We start from the raw sequence: 20472 nt of genomic DNA, 5'->3' as shown, positions 1-20472 counted from the left end.
CTTAGTAGTGTTCTGGATCGTTTTTATCAGGGGCAAGGCCACCCTAGATGGACCCTCTGGGCAAGGATGTCAACCATCAGGTCTGACTCTTCCGTGACTTCCTCTGCTGGAGATTCAGGTTTAGGGCCACCCTCCTAAAAAGGTCTTGGTGTCCACTGCCAGAAGCGGGGTGGTGGTGCCCGCCACCGCCTAGTCTGGCGAGGAGGAGGCACGTGGGACAGGGTCTTCCTGCCCTTCTGGCTCTCTGGAGGCTGGGTCAGGTACTTCAGAGCCCCCCGGTGACTGGAGGTGGCTCCGGTACAAATGATGGTGCTGGTTCGGGCGCTGCACCTGAGCGTGACAGCCCAAAGTCTCTGTCTCGGGCGGGGTCCCCAGGAGTCCTGGGGGTGTGGCGAGCCAGCAACGTTGCTGAGTCACCTGTGCCCGACCACTGGGGGGCAGAGCCCAACAGCGCCAGGGAGCGGTACCAGGGTGACAGTGAGCGGCGCCATAACATCATGGGCTTGCAGTGATGAAGAAGCAGGGGCGGTGCCGCCATCAGTGCTGGAGCCATAGGCAGTGCCGGGATAGATGCTGCAGCCAGTGCCAGCGTCGGTGCCGCTGACAGGGCTTGAGTTCGCGGAGCTGGAGCTCGCATGTGGGGGGCTGGGGTCTGCGGCATCATGGCAATGAGGTCCCGTGCAGCCTCCTAGGTATCCGGCGTGGAGGGGAGGTTAAGCTCTTCCTCCAAATCCTCCCGAGTTGGGGAGTCCACCAGCACCGGACTCAACGGGCCACCTGTTGGGGCCGGAGTCAATGGTGCCGGGTTTTGAGGTCCAAACCGTGGGTGTCCCGCTGGAGGACACATCCCGCTGGAATCCCCTCGCAGCTTCTTGACTGGTGAACAAACCCTGTCCGTCTTTTTCTTATGCGGCACTGGGGACCGTGAGCGGTGCCACCTGGTAGCACTGGCCTTACGAGCTGGGGAGCAGCGCCGTGCTCCTTGGAGGAGTCCTTTCTCGGTGTTGGGACATCCCTCACCGAGGCCGGGGCGCTGCGCACCAGTGATGCCGGTGCTGTTTCCGGTGCCGACTGGGGGCGGAGGGCTGCCTCTGTCAGGAGCTTTAAACAATAGTCCCACTCTCTCTTAGTCCTGGATCTAAAGTGCCTTCAAATTGGGCACTTATCCGTCTGATGGCTCTCTCCTAAGCACTTGAGACAAGCAGCGTGCGGATGGCCTGTGGGCATAGGTTTCACACACCTCTCGCATGCCTTAAACGCCTGCGACCAAGGCATGCTGCGGTGCCTGGGAAAACCGCCCCAAAGTAAGCCCAACTAACTACAAACGACTATATAACTAATAACTATTTACAACTAAGAAAAGGGAACCACTAGGTAGGCACTTGCGAATGCAAGAGACTGAGCTGCTCCAATGAGGGTCACTGGTGCTAAGAAGGAACTGAGCAGGCGGTGGGTCGGCAGGGACCTATATACACTGCCATGAAGGTGCCACTTCAGGGGTCTCCACAGCTGACCCAATGGGTACCGCTAGGGGAAAAACCTTCCGATGATCACGCACACAGTGCACGCACGCACCTATTGGAATGCACATAAGCAATCACTCAAAGAAGAATAAATGCTACTCTTACTGGTGTTAGCTAGATATCAACAGTGAGTTCATGAGAATTGTACCTATGTATCTGAGGGCAGCATTGGGCTTAATAGAAACACACACATCCCGTTATGGCAAACTAATCTTTAAGTGAATGTTTGTTCTCTATGTAGAAATATCATTGCAGGTACTAGCCAGAACTCAATCCAGTAGCTCTGGGCAGAAAAGGGGTATTTGTTCACAGATTAAAGAATTTACAGGCAATTGGAGTGGGAGGATTAAAACAAAGAATCTATACTATTTTCTATTCTGTAACCCCTCTGTGGGCTGGCATTTTACAAAGCCGTGGTAAAAGCACAATATATATTTTACATCACACATAATCCTAGAGATTAAAACTTCAAAAGGTACTATCATTGACAACTGTTGAGGGGACGCAGGAGTCCACTAATCAATTAGGAAAGACAAGGACTAGAACTCAGCCCTTACTGTTCAAACATATGAAATATCCTGCATTCTTTGAAGTACAATGAAGTCCTTTCCTGATTAAATCTAGGCTGAAAACCATCTTCCTATCAAACACTTCATTATGACTATAGTGGAAGATGTCATATTTTCCAGTCTGCTCTTAAAAGTATGATGCATACATAATAGGATCAGTGACTTATATCTGTTGTCATGACAGTGGGGGACATGGAAACTTTATAGAAAAAAATCATGTCTGGAACATTCTCCATAGAGAATTATAGTATGCCCTCATTTCTAGCTCATATTTAAAATTATCCTTGTGTAAGGAATTAAAACTATAAGTTAGCCTATGCATCACAAAAGAAAGGGTGATAAAGCTTTAATCAAACTTCTGCAAAACTAAAATTATCTTCAAGGTGGAGAGGGCCCCTAGTATGATTTAAACATAGTTGTGCAGGGCAAATAGGATAAAAATCTAATTAATAAACATGCTTCAGCCTTGGAGAGATGTAGGTCTGTAGTGTTACTGAGGAACACATTTAAAGGTGGCTTGGTAAATATACTTATGCTAATATAAGCTCTTTATTATTTGAATAAGTCTATAATGAGTCTTTTTCCAAAAGAGAGAAAAATCTGGCTCTGCATACCTCTTGATGCCTTCTTTCTCCACAGTAGGTATCAACAGAGTGACTGAATTATATGGTCTAAAACAAGAATTGTCCAATCTGTGTATAATCCTACCCTGCAAAACTGGCACAATCAAAAAGCTCCTAAATATAAAACATCCTACCACACAATCCTACAACACCTAGTGTAGGGCTCGCTTAATTTCAGCCTGCAAACGAAAATACATTTTGGCCCATAAAGGGATTATAGCCCTGAAAGACTGTTTCCTTAATATATGTCCTTCAATCAATCGCAGCCACAACAGGATATTGAAACAATAATTTTACATGGAACAAAGACTACAATACAACCAATGCTAGATCCAGCTCTCTTCCATAATTACATGCAACAGCTGTAGAGAAACATCTTCATTTATAAACAATCAAGCATTTTACATGATCCTACTGAATACTGACTATGAATGAAAAATATCCTCTGGCACAAGTTTGGAACAGATCTATCAGATGATTACTCGCCTAAAGCCATTTCTACCATTCCTGAAATGTCAATTTGCAATAGTTGAACAAATGCAGTTTTAAATTACTCAGACTATTGTTTTTCTGCAACTGAAAACAAAATAGGTCAGAATTACTATTTAACTTTACAAAATGATACATACGGTAATTCTCCATCACAATTTTTAGATTAATCATCTAAATATAAAATCATCTAATCATCTAAATATAAAAACTGTCTGAATCTGGGATAAGCTCTCCAGATTTACATTGACTTGGGGTCCTAGTTTTACACCCATTGTAGTTAGTGGAAGTCTTTCCACTGATTACAGTGGGTTTAAGGTTTAAGATTGGACAACGTCCCTTCACATGTTAATGTATAACAGAACATTGTATGTAATGAGTTAATTATTTTGGGGCTATTTACCTTTCCTTCTTGATTCTTAAATATCTCTACAATGTAGGAAGAAAATAAGTACTTGTGGCACCTTAGAGACTAACAAATTTATCTCAGCATAAGCTTTCGTGAGCTACAGCTCACTTCATCGAAAGCTTATGCTCAAATAAATTTGTTAGTCTCTAAAGTGCCACAAGTACTCCTTTTTTTTTTTTTTTTTTTTTGCAGATACAGACTAACACGGCTGCTACTCTGAAATCTACAGTGACCTTTATATTTAAGTTGCCTAACATTTTCCATTATAAAAGGTTCTTGCATCCTTTCTGCTACAAAAAGTTCTTGAACCTCATTTTTTGCTGCCGGCCTTTGAAATTGGCTTGGAGAAAACCCCTTAGGCTAGAGAAATGCATTTTCTTTGGCCATAAAATTCCACTCAGATCTAGCGGAGATATAAACTGTTAAAAATCATTACTTCTGTATAACTTGTGTTCTTCAGAAAAATTTTGGCTGCCAAAGTAATCTTCTAAAGATAAGAGAAATGCTGTTCAATTTTTAACTTAAGAGAAAAAAAAAGGCAACACAAAGAACATACAATAAAATTATGTTAAAAGAAAGAAAAGGAGTACTTGTGGCACCTTAGAGACTAACAAATTTATTAGAGCATAAGCTTTCGTGAGCTACAGCTCACTTCATCGGATGCATACAGTGGAAAATATAGTGGGGAGATTTTATATACACAGAGAACATGAAACAATGGGTGTTACCATACACACTGTAACAAGAGTGACCAGGAAAGGTGAGCTATTACCAGCCCAAAGAGAACCCAGAAGTCACCTACTACAGGTCAGGCCCAACAAAGAAAATAACAGAACTCCACTAGCCATCACCTTTAGCCCCCAACTAAAACCTCTCCAGCGCATCATCAAGGATCTACAACCTATCCTGAAGGACGACCCATCACTCTCACAGATCTTGGGAGACAGGCCAGTTCTTGCTTACAGACAGCCCCCCAACCTGAAGCAAATACTCACCAGCAACCACACAACAAAAACACTAACCCAGGAACCTATCCTTGCAACAAAGCTCGTTGCCAACAGTGTCCACATATCTATTCAGGGGACACCATAATAGGGCCTAATCATGTCAGCCACACTATCAGAGGCTCGTTCACCTGCACATCTACCAATGTGATATATGCCATCATGTGCCAGCAATGCCCCTCTGCCATGTACATCGGCCAAACCGGACAGTCTCTACATAAAAGAATAAATGGACACAAATCAGACGTCAAGAATTGTAACATTCAAAAACCAGTCGGAGAACACTTCAATCCCTTTGGTCACTCGATTACAGACCTAAAAGTGGCAATTCTTCAACAAAAAAACTTCAAAAACAGACTCCAACAAGAGACTGCTGAATTGGAATCAATTTGCAAACTGGATACAATTAACTTAGGCTTGAATAGAGACTGGGAGTGGATGGGTCATTACACAAAGTAAAACCATTTCTCCTTGTTTATTTCCTCTCCTACTGTTCTTGTAAAGTGCTGGAAATGGCCCACCTTGATTATCACTACAAAAGGTCTTCCCCCCCCATCCCCCCGCCCCCCGCTCTCCTGCTGGTAATAGCTCACCTTTCCTGTTACAGTGTGTATGGTAACACCCATTGTTTCATGTTCTCTGCATATATAAAATCTCCCCACTATATTTTCCACTGAATGCATCCGATGAAGTGAGCTGTAGCTCACGAAAGCTTATGCTCTACTAAATTTGTTAGTCTCTAAAGTGCCACAAGTCCTCCTTTTCTTTTTGCAGATACATACTAACACGGCTGCTACTCTGAAACCTGTTAAAAGAAAGTTATTTAGATTTCAAAATCCAACACTCAAAAATTAGGAGACAGGATTTATAGTTGCACAAGCAACCTTAATTGTGCCCCCTTGTGCATATGCAGAATGATTTAGTTACACTATCATATACCATTACTTTTATAGGACCCGTCTCAGTGCATAGGTTGGAAACATAAAGAGACAGAATTAAGGTTGCAAGGCAACCATAAATACGGGGTTTCTTGATTTAGCAACTTAAATAACTTTCTTTAAAATGTAGTTTTCTTGTATGTAATAAAATATAAACTGTAATTTCTACTAAGCACCAGTGGCAATTATATGTATATTTTATTTTAACTTATTTAAATGTGTATGTCATTTTCTTCCAAGATGTGTTTTTATAGATAATTATAATAAAAAGATGACAATAAAAAGTAGTTTTACCTCAAGCACACTGCAAGAGTCAACTATACACGTGAGGGGACTACTGTGCTGTAACTGGGTTTCCTGGTTTAGTAGAAATTACAGTGTAAACAAGACCGTAGCAATATGTTTACTTTACCAGTACAGAAGAAACAGGTTAGAGTAAGTGGTAACACATTCCTATGTACCACAAAAAGTCATTATTTTAGGAGCATACGTAAAGTTATTTTTCCTTGCAGCAGTCCCCATCAAAGATACAAAAACAAGTTGGAGATGATATGGTCACTGCACTCATTTAAGAATTGTTGGCTTAAGACTTACCTTTCTTTTTAGCTTTCTCAAGGGTGATGAGCTCCGAAGTCCAACACATGGTGAATTAAAATGTAAACATTCACATATTTAATAGTACCATTGAAATAACCAGCACTACATTAAAAACTCTTCAAAAATGCATCTGCAAATGCGCCTAATATAAATTAAATAAATGAACTAAAAAGGAAATAAATTTAACATTAGGTAATGCTATAAATAATGATAAATGCATTTAGTGTACCTTTGAGTCATAAAAATGCCTTAAAAACAGGTAAGTTTACAGCATATCACCAGTATTTTGCATACCACTGTCATTATTTTTTTTAAACATCAATAAGTCAACATCTGACAATTCAGAATAATTTTTGGCCACTTAACACTTCAATGTAAGGAAGTAAATTGTGTGTACGTATGGAGTCCAGGATGAAGTCCAAGTTTTATTTCTCAATAAAACTTCTTTGATTCCCAATGTTGATAACATGGTTCGCTCTTTTCAATACCTTAAAATTAAGTGCATTTTTTAAAACTTGTTTAGATGTCCATTTTGCGAAGGCTCATTCTGCTGAAGGAGTCTCTGAGGGGGAAGCGGGAGGGGGGGGAGAAAAAAAACAAGATAAGCTCACATTTTCCATTCTGAGTTAAAAAGTCCATGCTCTCCATTAAGATGAACAGTGCTTTTCTGTACATGATTTCTATGTTTGCTAACTTGCAAAAACTGACTTGAATTTTTAAAATTAGTTTGCTAATTTGGGTTTGCATTTTGAGAACATTTGAGTGATTGTGTTTTATTGACATGAATATTCATAAATATTCAGAGATTATGAAATTCAGAGGGACAGCACAAGCCCTGGGCACCTCTTAAATCCTATGGGAAATTTCACTCACGAAACATATTTCTAAACGTCGTGTGAGAAGATCAAATCTGAAATTCATGTGCATGAGTATTTGTGGCAGAAGGCCTCGTAAGATCAGCCAGCCAGGGAACAGAACAGAAACAAAACTATGTGACTTACCTGACCAATTAACAACAAACTAAAAATAGCTCAAATAAGGAATACTCAAAGAATGGTTCAGGAGCCATCCACAGAGTTGAGAACAAGAAAAATTTTGAATGATGATGAAACTGGAGGAATGGCAATTAGGGATAAAGAGAAGGCTAATTTCCAGAATTGCCAAGCATGCCACTTCTTCAATAAGCAAGGAATGTGTAACAGGAGACACTTAACCACTATCCTGTTCTCGGGATTGTAGATTGAGGCCTGTCATTTGCAAGGGATTGTAGTAGTTTTGGGTGGGTGCTTTTTACCCTAAATCCATTCCAGGAACTGCATGCAAATTCCACTTGCTCAATCATAATATGTGCACTTGTTAAAATCAGCTCTCATAACACTAATAGTGTAAATGGCTCCTGACCTGGTTGATAAAATAATTAATGATTGTATGTTAAAACTCATTGCAGAGGAATGGAAATGGTCAGTCTGCTTCAGAAAGGTCTCCCAACATGGACAACATTCACTGGCTTTCTAATGTGAAGCTCTACAATCCATACTGTGCATCTGCTAAGATACTCACCCCAGGGGTTCTTTAGCTACCACTCAGGGGATCACTGGGCTTCACTCTCCGCAATTTTAGGTACAGAACTGACTGGACTTAGAGGAGGAGTGGTCTTGAACCTGCTATGAGGAAGGAGCATCCTAATGGAATGAGGAAATGGGGGCCATACCAGAAAAATCTGCAAAGGCAAACTGGCCAACCAATACATCCTGAAGTGCAAGACACATGGGGAAGGGGATGGACCCACCTGCATTTCCTCTTGAAAGATCTATGGTAAGGAAAGTGGTTTTAAACACTCCCATGCCTATGTCCTCTTTATGCCATATCATTCCAGCTGAGTTTTTGTTTTTAAACATTACCCAAGCTAGGGTGAAACAGAGTAAAATTAACATCCACCTGTGGCAAGCGACAGGCAAAACTGCCTTGTATAACTGCGGGATCTTTCTATTTATCAAGGGCTGGAGCGCTTCCTTGAGCCGGTGATAGTTCCTTTCAAGCTCCCGCTGATATTCCTTTTGGTCTGGACCTATCAGGCTTTTGTTTTTGCGTAACGCATCTTCACACCTAGAAAACAAAATTTTGTAAAACTCTGGCAGACAACAGCCTGTTCATTTATTAGTATGAGAGCATTTAATACAGTTCTCCTGGCTTGACACTTAATATCCTCTATCTTGTCTTTTGGGTAATAAGAACTCAGCTTATCTGGTTGGTTTCCTTGGGGAGAGGATAGTGAGTCACATTTCCATTTCCATTTCATTCATAGAGTTGTGATTCACTTTTAAGTTTAATTTGTTCTCTTATAACATTTCTCCTCTGTGAGGAGGAATGGAAAGCTTATCTCCACAGCCATTTTCAGTCCAAGGGGGTTTAAAGATGGATGTTTTCACTGTCAGCCCTAGGAAAAGATTATCAAGCAGCCGACTATTAAATGTTCACTGTGAACGCTAGTATTTTGAACGATGTAAATTAAACAACGTGTCTAAAAAGGAATTGATAATATCAATGCCACTTTATTTCATAATGAATACCCAAGCTGCTTCTGGATCTACTAGCTCAGAAGAGGAGGGCAATATTGTAATTTCAATTATTTTCACCAATTGTTTAAATGCTCGTGAGATTTAGTGCTGATTGAGACCGCAATTCTCTTTACCAGCAAGGAAGGAAAAATATAGCGGCGGCACACATGTCCTCAGAGAACTCTGCCAACATGCTTCAAGCCACTTGGAGAGGGTAATTCAGCCTCCCTGCCAAATCAACAGTTTGCCTTTTCTGTTGACACTATCAATAAAGATATTCATTAGTGCCAATTATGGTAGTAGGGTTTTTGAGATGAGGACACCTGTCCATAAGGAACTCAGCCGAGACCACCAATTCATTTCACATACACACCCATGCCTAATGACTTGGGCCACTTGACAGTAGTTCTCAGAGACAGATGGCACCAAGGAAACAGAAAACACATTTTTTAAACAGGCTTGTTCCTCGAACAGAGCAAATGGTGAGTACTGTATCTTTTGCTACATTACAAGTGTATTCTTTTAACAGGCACTGGACATCCCCTTATATTGCTATATCAATTTCTGTTTGATGCACCGAAAGGAGTTTTTGGAAGGAGTTTGAAGCCAACACTCTACCTTTTTGTGAAGTCTTTGAAACAGAGCCGTAGTTTGTTATGGTGTCTGAAGAGCTTTGGATCATTGGGTATTTCAGACAAGAAAACCTGTGCAACTTCTAATGGTCCCTTTAGGAGTAGAAGAGAAAATAGTACGTTTCTCTGCACTGCCTGTCATATCCATTGGAGAAATTTCTTACAAAAAGGAACTTTCATAAAATGCAACATTCCCTTAGAGCAGCAATCTCAAACTCAAATCACCACGAGGGCCACATGAGGACTACATTGGCCTGAGGGCCACATCAATGACACCTTTCCATATAAAGATACAAAAGCCCGCTCTCCCGCCCCCACTCCATCCCTTCCATGAGGCCCCGCCTCTTCCCACCCCTTCCCCGTCCCCATTCCAACCCCTTCCCCAAAGTCTCCACCCCAACTCCACCCCCTCCCTGCCCCTATTCCAAACCCTTCCATAAATCCCTGCCCCTGCCCTGCCTCTTCTCCGCCTCTTCCCCTGAGCGCGTGGCTCCCCACTCCTCCCCCATCCCTCCTGGAAAGTGCTAAGCGCCGCCAAACAGCTGTTTGGCGGTGGGAAGCGCCTGGAGGTAGACGGGGAGCAGGGACGCAGCGCGCTGCGGGGGCGGGGGGGAGGGGAGTGGCGGGTGAGGGAGCTTGGCAGGCCGCAGCAAATAACTCTGCGGGCCATGTGTTTGAGACCCTTGCCTTAGAGGATGTTTCTTGGTGAATTGTGTCTGCTAAGTTCAGAGTAAATCACCAACTACCGTGACAAGTGAAAGCATCTGTTTGCTCAACATAATCTTTAAAGTGTGGGTCTGCTTTTGGAAAGTGACTGTAAAATACATGAGATTCCACATTTATTCTTTCTCAATGGCTTTTAAATCAAATGTGCTCAGTTGTCAAGTAAACAGACATTTATCACTGAAAACTGAACCAGTACAGTAGTTGTTTGCCAGCCCTGCAAAATGAACATAGGGTCTGAAACTCAAGTTATAATTTTTCTGGCTTGTGCATTAGTAACGATTCTGCAGACAAAAATCTTCCCTCATCTTTTACCTGTGCAATTGTATTACTTTCAATTCCATTGATATTGCAGAAACCAAAATACAATCCAGCTCACTCACTCTTAGCTTTGGTAGCTGTGCAGGGCTAACCGGAGTGAGAAATAGCAATACTTATTTTTATCAAAAAAGCAAACAGATCATCATTCAGGATACCAACAAGCGGCAGGTCAGCTGACTAAGATGGGCCAGTTTCAGACAGTCACTGTATTGATCATAACCACACTTTCAACGATTGCCGCTCAAATCCTAAAATCGGTGATAGTAACTAGTCCAGAATCAACATAAAATTAATCTTGCATCTGTGGTTTGGGCTGTAATCTTACTGCAGCGGAAAGGACATTCACCAAATCCATCATTTAGAGTGAGGTACTGTAACCTATGATTTACCACCTCACAGAAACATACAAAAAGCCCACTGGGGTTCCAGCGGCATCATTCAATTGTATTTGCCATAACCTAGAGCATTTGGACAGGAGAAAAATTTCTCTGGGAGGAGTTATATTAGAAGTGCCCCCATTCTATGGTATGCTTGGTTTTAATTCAGGGCACTGCAACTATTTTCCACCCATAGTTGACTTTCTGTTGCTGAGGTACTTGAGTGCTGTGTTCCCTCAACGACAGAGAAAGTAAAATCTCTTTGTAACCTCTCTGGATTTTCACTTCTCCCCTTCTAGACTATCCCTAATGCCAAAGGTGTCCAGTCTTTGCAACACAAAGGGCTACAGTGGCAATTTGCCAGGATCACAATGCTGCCTCTCATTTGTAGGGTGACAACAATTTTAAAAACCAAACTATAATTACTATTTACAGAGAACGAACAATATGCTCAGTTTTGTGCAAAACACAAAGGAAGGTACCAGACCATCACAGTAGCCACTTTCACTTAGGTCCTTGATAGATGAAGAGAAATTGTATGTTGTTTGCATTCCCCAGCAATAAAAACCTGCAGTTGATCTGCTCTGTCCACTTCCTGAAGAGACTAAGCTTCTGGCTGCTTGGTATTTTCATTGGTACTTCAATTGTGCTACTAGCTGTCAAGTATGTTTCTAAAGTGACTGCACATTTTTAAAATTAAACAAAACAAATCCAGACGAAAGGGTTACCACTGACACAACTTTAAGCCTCCACCATGCTTGAACATCCAACTGAGTGATATGCAATGTCCGAGTGTGTTTAAAGCACGATAAAGTGATTCTCACCTGATTTACCGTTGTACCTACTGAACCTTGCAGCACCATCTGGAGCATCTTTGGGTCTGCTGGATCTTGATGAGTTGCAAAAGCTAATTCCTGTGTTTTTTTCTGCATGTCCTCTATGGCAACTTCGATGGGTGTCAAAATTATCTGCAGAGGCAAACATTAGCCAGAAATCCGTGGACTGTATTATTTTTTTTTTTATCGCGGCCAAGATTTTCAAAAAGAGGCACCTAAAACTAGGCTCCTAGGGTGGGATTCTCAAAAAGCACCTAGGTGACTTGGGAGCCTAAATCCCATTAGAAGTTAATAGGACTGGTGCTCTGAAGTTACTTTGGTGCTTTTGAAAATCCCATCTCTAAATAAGGGTCCTAAATAAGTGACCGGATTTTCGGAAGTGTTTCTGTGGCTGGATGCTCAGAGCTTTTAAAAATTAGGTCCCTTGTGCCTGTTACACCACATTGTGTTCAACCAACCCACATGCAAGAAATTGCAGGATTACAGCCTTATTCAGGTACCTAATTATGCATTTAGGACCCTGGCTGTAGGTTCCTGTAGTGGAAAATCTTGTCTTAAATTATGTTGGGGACAATTCTTTCTATTAATGGCAGGCTTCTGAAATAAGTGAGGGAGGGACCCAGTGTAATTGCAGAGGTAGAGCACATGTTCCTTGAGCAAAATGGCAGAGATATACATGGCAGACTCAAAGCTTGTCTACATACACAGACTTGTACAAATTCAACTTCAGGGATGATTTTAAACCAGTTCAAATGGCTATGTGGACACACTTACTTTGGTTTAAAACAGCCTCATTTTGGTTTAGTTTAAATTGATTAATTAAATAAACAAAATAAGCTAAAATAATGAGTGTTCCACCGAGGAGTTTCCACTGGTTTAAGTTTGTGTATAGAAATGGCCTCAGATAGACTAAGGTCTGAAATACTCACAAGGAACAGAAACAGCTGAGTCTGGCCTCCTCAACGGAATGATGTAACCACAACTGTTAAGCTTGTAGGAACTGGCTTTGTCATTCGGGATGACACCACAAAGCCTCTGGCTTTGAAGGACAGCCCCTCCTTCTTTATTTGATTCAATACATGCAGCTGTGCTTTCTGGAGCACACAAATGCCCATGATGCAGATGAACCGCTAGTGAAAATGAGTCAATCTGCCATCCAACGGGCTAAAGTTTCATTCTTTATCCCCTGCAAATTGTTCCAATAAGAACCTCTTTGTAATGTTTTAATAAAGCAGATAACTAACCATTACCCATCTTTGTCTGTAGCAGCCTGGCCTGCTTTACAGAGTTCACTATGCACAAGTCTCAGCAATGCAGGAGAGGCTGATAAGCTTATTTCCACATAGTGTATTAGACTTTTTGTTGTGGCAGTACAATGCACCCCTGGCCCCCCCGCCACTCGACACTGTTCGGGATTCACAATATACCCAATACACAGGTCTCACCTCTTCTTTGTGACTAACATTTATTCTAGTTTTAATGTAAGGGAAAGCATGGGAGGTCGTCAAGATTGTCTTCCGCTTGAACTGTTCATGCAGCTCCCCGTGAGCACGTCCGTCCAGGGTGAAGGGCGTGCAGTACATGAAACGCCGCAGGTTGTAGTTTTTGTCAAAATAGGTTATCCTGTCCTTCATCTCGTATGTGTCAAAGTAGGGCTCCACATAGGTTATTTGAATGTAGGCCTGGAATAGGGAAAACAAGTTTTCAGATAACAAAACACAATGCAGAGGGAAGCAAGGAGATAAATTCTGCTTCCCTCCATTTAGCTGCACAATAACCAGCCTCACCTTTAAGAAACAGGACTATTTTTTACTCTCCACTTTTTGGGGCACCTCCTGTAGACCTAACTCACTTTTTACTCTGTCCTTACTCAAACAAAGCTCCCATTGGCTTCTGTGAGAACTGGGCATGCTCAGTAGCTTGTGGGGAGGGGGAAATGCAGCCCCCCTCCACCCCATGTGTTGGTCTCCTTATCTGTGCTCATCTGCAACACTATTCCTGACTTCCCTATGGCATCTCTCTCCCGGTCCAGGGCCCTGGAGGAAGGAATGGGCAAGCCAGGTGCTCGAAGATGTGGGCAATGAATATTGCACCACCCCTTGTACACAGCAGAGATGATGAAGAACAGATAATGCAGCATGAAGCTGCATTATCTTTTTCACTGAGCTCTCTCTGCAGTGGGGATTTCAGAAGGCCCTGACTTCCCACTGATCGCCCCAGAATCCACAGGGCCATGGCACATGTCCTGTAGCCTATTCTGCATTCTTCTGCAGGAACAGTGGTGTGGGTGGAATCTCAACATGGGGATCCTCACGGGCTTGCCATCTGTCAGCCCTCTCCAAGGAATTTCATTGCAGAAGAGGCTGTATTCAGCCCAGGATTTTGCCCTTTGTGTTTTAAGTACTTAGAAATGGCTTAAAATTGAGAGTTGTGCTTTGCATTCTTACCTTGTTAGGATCTAGTTTGCATTTGTCTACAGGGTTAGAGTCCTTAATCACTTCAACCACGTCTTCACCAAATCGCTCGCCGTAAAATCCCTGAAATGGAGAACACAGCGTTGAAAAACAAATACCTATCTCTGTAATCACAGCCAGAGGATTGGAGCGATCAGGCCAAATTCAGCACAGGTGCAACTCCAACTGCCTTCAGTGCAAGCTGGGCCTGGGCTGAATTTGATCTGCTGAACTGGGAGAATTAATCAGTTCAGTTCTAGAGGTTACAGCACAAAACCTGGAAGCCAGGATGGCTCTGCATCCTTCCAATCTCAGATACGGACAAATCATCTGGACTCCTTGTTAGTCTGTCACAGGCTGAACAGTGGGCACAACACAGGATCTTTTTGAAAAGCAGATGGAGCAACAGGACTGTCATTTGCTGGTTTGAATAAATTACATGTGGGGTGGGGGAATCTGAATATCCAGATTCTAACCTCAGTTACACAATTTTAAATTTGGAGCAGCTCCATTAATTTCAACTGAGTCATCAGGGTAACTGAGATAAGAATCTGGCCCTATACTTGCCTCCATTTGATCAGGAAAGGTACGTCGATAAGTGAAACAAACTTTATAGGCTACAATTTCCCATGATTTTAGGTGACTCATTTTTTTGGGCACCGAACCTGAAACACCAAAAAGGGGCCTGATTTTATTTGGGGAGGGGCAGACGTAGTGAAGGGAGGCTCATCTCTTCCTGAAAACCCGTTTACATTTGTCCATAGGGTTATATGTTGTCTCGAGTTTTTCCAGAGCGAAGATTACAACCTTTATACAAACTGCTCTGATTCAATCTCCAAAAGCATTTCTTGAGGACATGGAAGAAATCCTAACAAGCCAAACTAATATCTCCTTTATGCAGTCTCACTAAGGGGAAAAGGATAAACACCACCTGGTTTTGGTGGAGCAATGAAACAGAAGGGCTGCGTGGGGCAGTCAGCTGAGATCCCGGAATGAAATATTAAGAGAAAGGGGGAAATGTTAACGCAGAAAAAGAAAAAATTTGAGAAGGATCGAGAGGAATAACTGCAATAACCATATTAGTGAAGGTCAGCTGCACTGACAAAGATTAATACACAGTACAATACACCAAGAACATGTAAGTGATGTAGCAAGTCTTGGCCTCTAGCTACAGTAAGTCAAATTATTTATTGTTTCTGAGGGGAAACGCAGGGAGGCCATGCGGGCCCCTCTCAGCACAGAGTGGGGTCACTGGTTGGAGGGAGATGTGATGGGGGCGTTGCATGCTAGGACCATTCTTCGCAGCTGAGTCACTGAGCAGGGCTCAGGGAGGGCTGGGGTAACTTAGAGCAGCTTACGTTATGCAGGAGGCTGGAGCAGCCCAGAATCAGGCTCCAAGAGGCACAATACAAAATCTCACCCACTGCCTTTGCCTGGTGATTGTTGTTTCAGCCACTACCTACGTTTTATGATAACAATCCAGCTTTCAAGGCTTGAGCAGCTCAACTGCAATTTACAGAGGGAATTTACAGAGGTCTGCACAACAATCTCACCTCTAGTCTATGGGAAATTTCGGCTAGCTTTGTTATCGCAGGCTCCTTGTACACAAATTCTTGTTCATCCAAGTCTCCAAATTTAGTCCCGTAAAAACCAACCCGGAAGTATGTACCAAACATCCGCTTTCCATCCTACGTTTGGAGAGACAAAAGGCACTTCAGTATAAAGACTCATTCACATATGTTGTAAACTTGAGTGTTTGTAAATTTGCTCCTGACTTTGAACTGCCATTTGCTATGGGGGGTGGAGAAGGGGATAGAAGTTCCTGGGCTAATCAACAAACACCACACTGAAGGTAAACTCAAAACTAGTATGAAATCGACGTTATTGGAGATAATTAAGAGCCTGATCCTGCAATGAGTTCCCTCCCGGGAGGACCCTATTGATTCAGGAGCACAGCCATCCCTCAGGCAGAACTCACTGCAAGATCCTGACCCCCCCTGAACTCAGTGAAGCTCTGCAGATGTACATCAGCTGATTAACTGGCTCTAGGTTTAAGGCTAGGTCAAATCAAGCTACGGTCCTTATCCTGCAATTTGTAGTGAACAAGCAAGTGGACTGCTGCATGTCTACACAGCCCCATTAAAGTCTGAGCGGCTCCATGTCAGAGCCATCTGTTCATGCACAACTAACTGCAGGATCAGGGCCTAAGTCAAGATCCACTTATTCTGTGATTTAAAAATAATCCAAAATTTAAAACGTGTTTTATTTATTTTTTAAACATTGCACTTTCATTCTCCTAGGGTAAACTATAGGGCCAAAGTCACTCTGAGTGGAAGCCGTTGCAATTCCATTGGATTCCAGGCACTTGCTCCCATTTAAGCCAGTGGTGAATCTGGCCCACAGAATGTAACAGCCATGACAGTTAAACTGAAACACACAGGGTTTTTGTCAGAAAAGTCACATTTTAAAAAAGCGAGATTGAAAGATCGGAAGAAACATATTTAAAAAAAAATAAATCACACCTCTGATTTTGTTAAGGATCAAAACAACTCATCACGCTGCATGCAGAAACTAGACATGCTTTTTAGAACATGTTCACCTTTACTCTCATGGGGAAGTGTGAGGCAGAACAGAACGCATTCTCTTGCTCAGTCTTAGTGTTTGGGTGTCAAATGGCACCTCTACAAGTCCAGCCCAGAGGGTGGGATTTGTATTCGCTATTTTGCGGTGGGGCAATGCCGCAAGGCATTTTTGGCGACATTTGACTACTTTTTGGGTTAGGTGCAGAACAATTTCTGCTGTAAGCTGATCTTTTGTGGTAGTGGTGAAAACAGTCTGGATGGCAGGAAGGATACAAAACTGATAAGATAAAAAGAATCTGCTTCATGAAAAGTGAGCAGTCAGAGGAAAGCATTCAGATATCTGATGGGAGTTCTCCTTACTGCTTTTAAATAATAAAATTGTAGTTTAGGTACACTTCCCTCATTTCAATGACTGTATTTCTTTGTAATGAAAACACATAATTGCTCGAGAGCCACATGATCCCCTTGGCCTTGGTGGTGGAGAGAACAAAAAGCAGGCAAACTAGGAGGGGCGGAAATGCCATTCGCACAGCATCACCTCCCCCAGCCCAACTGAACGCCACTGGGAGTTGTGGCTGCTGAGCCCTTCAGTGCAGGGAGCTGCAGCACGTGGAACGCTCAGGTCCCTATGCTCATCGCAGGAAGTGGTCTTACTGGTTCCTTGTTCAGCAGAGGTGCCTCTTCCCTGGACAGGGCAGCCAGCTGGGCTGCCTGCATCCCTAGCGCCCTGCATCTGGTGTGCCCACAAGGCCGTGTACAGCAGAGAGCCCCCAGACAGCAGGAGCTTTGTCTATTTCCATGTTCCCCTAGGCCACAAGAACAGGAGTTTTCCATACTCCCCTAGATTACCAGAACAGAGTAGAAAGGAAGAGCTGGAAGATGCTGGAGGTGCCCATGGCTGGAAAAAAAAAAAGCCTCTGATTTGTTTTTGTTGGGTCACATGCTGGCCTTGTTACAGGGAAGTGAAAAGAGAAAAACATTCAGGGCCCACTTCAGCAAAGGACAGGGTGTAACTTTAAGCCATTGAGGAATCACGCTGGGCCCGGCTTCACACGTGTTCAGTGCTCTGCTGGATCAGTGCCCTAATGGATTAGGTATTTTAATCAAAGTATTGGATGCTACATTTGGGGACTATCAATCATGACTACATCCACATCTCTCAGCTACCCCTTATTTCAGCCCCATACCTCCTCCCATCCCACTCAGCCTTGGTGTCCCTTACTCTAACTTTTCAGACGGACCCATGAAACCCAGACAATGGACAATGTTAGCTATGCTAAAGAAAACGCCTCATCATTTCCAGCTCACTGTGCTATTTGTTTTCTTCCTTCCATCATCTGAATAGCAATGCTTGCATGTACATGGCACCTTTCACCAGAGGATCTCAAAGCACTTTACAAAGAATTATTATTTCCATTATGCAGATGGGGAACTGAAACACAGAGCTATTCAGTATCTCCCTCAATGTTACGCGGAGTCTGACCCTGTACTACCTACATGTCAATGGGAATTTTGCCATTGGCTGATGAGCACAGGATCAGGCCCACAGCGAGTAAGGAACACACTTCAGGTCTCTTAATTCCTGTTCACTAGACCATGCTGCCTTCCTTTTTGGGTCTTTGTCCCATGCTACAGGCCTGATCCTGTTCTCATGGAAATAAGTGGGATTCTTGCTATGGATTTGCACTGGTAGGATTGGGTCACGTGTCTCTTCTATCTGGGCCTAGTCAAGTTGAGAGGAAAGCCCTGCATCCTTTAGCCTTAATGGTACAAAGCAATATTCCAAATAAGTTTTTAAAAGTTACTACAAGTCTCCACCGATGGCAATTCCAACGAGCACCTCCTGAAAGTCACTGGGCACCCAGGGTAACAACTGAGCTCAGTGGGAGTGGAGGGCGCTTCCCACTTTCCAAGAAGTGCTCAGTATCACTACTGTGCAGGATTGGTCCCTGTATTTCTGATAGTCTAAAATGCTGAGCACCGCCGATGAGGTGCACAGTGCCCTTAGCTCCAACTGCGCTCAGTTCCCCACAAATTCATCTCTAAAACTAGCTGAATTCAGTCAGCACGAAGGGATTTGGGCCTGATACAAAGGGATATTGGCTTCACCAGTGCAATATATTATTTTTTAAAAAATATAAAACTACCAAAGCAATGGTTGCTTAAAATAAAACGTGAAAGTCCTTTCAGGATGCATGTCTATGCACCCACCTTGCAACAGGAAAAAATCAAAACATACAGATTTTTCAAAATCCAGGGCTCAACCACCTGCATGCTACTCCCTCTGTGAGGCTGTCCCAGCAGGAAAGGAGACAAAAATGGCTTTCAGCCACCTCTGTGATCTCCTGATCTTGGGGCTGGTCCCTGGCACAAGTTGGAGCAGCCTTCAGGCTGCTCTATTGTGTGTAAGTTCCCAACAGCCTCCTGGGTCACAGCAAGGGATCAGAGGGATCTAGGGGTATCCTGGCCATACCCTTATTCCCCAAACCATGCCGCTTCCCTACACCAGCCAAGGATTCCCCTAAGATAGAAGCAATTCTCACATGGCCAGCTTTTCCTGCTTTAGGGCTGCTTTGGGTTGTTGGAGTGGAGCCAATAAGCCTTAATCTCGGGGGAAATGGTGGCTAATGATTTCAGTGGCATGACGCACTAAGCCAAGTAATAAGTGCTCGCAGGATCGGGCCCTTAGATTGTAAAGTCTTGGGGCATGGACATTGTCATAGATACTTTGTTAAGCACTAGGCACATTTATGTTGCTATGCAAATATCCAGAAGTAGGACAAGAAAATGTTGGCCGTTCATCATTGCAAAATACTGAGGCTTTATTGGGGAAATTTACTGAACCCGCACAAACCCAGCGTGATCAGGTTGTGTGTGTGCACATGTACAGGTACACACATATGGACAGGGCAGGGACGGCAAAGGCAAAATCCATCTCCCCAATCTGGAGCCAGGGTGGGGGCTTAGTACAGCCTCGCAACACATGCCAACATCCTTCACCATCTGAAAGTCCATTTACAGCGGCTTTTTGTGACAACGAACAGTGTTTTAAGCCAGAAACCAAGTCACTTAAGATGAATCTCTGACTCTTGAAAATGATCCAAGCGAGACAATATGAACAGCAGGTGTGATCCCTGCCGCGTGGCTATGGCTGGCAGCGTTGGTTAGCACATTAGCCTTTCTCCTCTGGAGTCCTGGATTGCAGCTCCCTCTTAGTCCAAATCAAAAACCTGCCCTGCGACGTGACATCTGTGTTTAAGACTCAGGACCTGAACAGCAGGGATGTTACAGGTCAGAACTGAGGAGCGTGGGTGGAGCTTTCATGGCACCTTGCTGCAGGATGTGAGAGCTTCACTCCTGGGCTCCATGGGCTTTGGTTTACACAAGCCACTCTGCTGCACTGGGGTTTCAACAAAGACCGTCACACCGTTCAGTAATGTGCTTCCAAACGGAGAGAGCCACTGTCAGTGCCAGCCCATGGTGGGCCCTAAGGAGGAATATCCCCCCTCCTCACAACACATACTAGTCATTAAGGGGGGGGGGGGGGCCCTTGAGCTGCTCGGGGACCTAAGCAATTGCTTTGTCTGCTTATGCCTAGCTCCGGCTCTGGATTGAGCCCATCTACATAAGCAAAACAATCATTTTCAGACACTATTTTGTGCTAAAAAGATCCTCTGGTGGGGGTGGTTTGCCTATGTGGACATATTGTTATTCTCCCTTCCATAAGCGCCCACTTCAGGCTCAAGCTACATCATTAAAATGTCTTAAATGAGTGAGCGTTTCGTAACATTTAGCCTCTGGGCAGCAGGGGCAGGATTTCTTTGAGGGTTAAATAACA

General features: G+C 43.4%; 1 protein-coding gene across 6 annotated transcripts in view; it reads right to left on the bottom strand.

The window, feature by feature from the left end:
- Nucleotides 1–5944: 5944 nt before the first annotated feature.
- The window catches only part of DOCK7 (dedicator of cytokinesis 7), a 141538-nt gene continuing 127010 nt past the window's right edge, over nt 5945–20472 (bottom strand). For 3 of the 6 annotated variants that reach the window (XM_037906835.2, XM_037906836.2, XM_027821517.3), the window contains 7 exons: nt 15606–15731; nt 14047–14136; nt 13045–13281; nt 11588–11731; nt 9329–9435; nt 8091–8258; nt 5945–6714 (listed from right to left, as the gene is read on the bottom strand). In XM_037906835.2, coding sequence (XP_037762763.1) covers nt 6672–6714; nt 8091–8258; nt 9329–9435; nt 11588–11731; nt 13045–13281; nt 14047–14136; nt 15606–15731 — 915 coding nt within the window. In that variant the 3' untranslated portion in view covers nt 5945–6671. Of the gene's footprint in view, nt 6715–8090; nt 8259–9328; nt 9436–11587; nt 11732–13044; nt 13282–14046; nt 14137–15605; nt 15741–20472 lie in introns of all 6 variants that reach the window. The other 3 variants (XM_037906837.2, XM_027821518.3, XM_043552714.1) reach the window with 1 other exon arrangement.

The sequence above is a fragment of the Chelonia mydas genome, chromosome 8, assembly GCF_015237465.2.
Source record: "Chelonia mydas isolate rCheMyd1 chromosome 8, rCheMyd1.pri.v2, whole genome shotgun sequence".
Taxonomy (NCBI): Eukaryota; Metazoa; Chordata; order Testudines; family Cheloniidae; genus Chelonia; species Chelonia mydas.
This window is presented reverse-complemented; position numbering and strand designations above follow the sequence as displayed.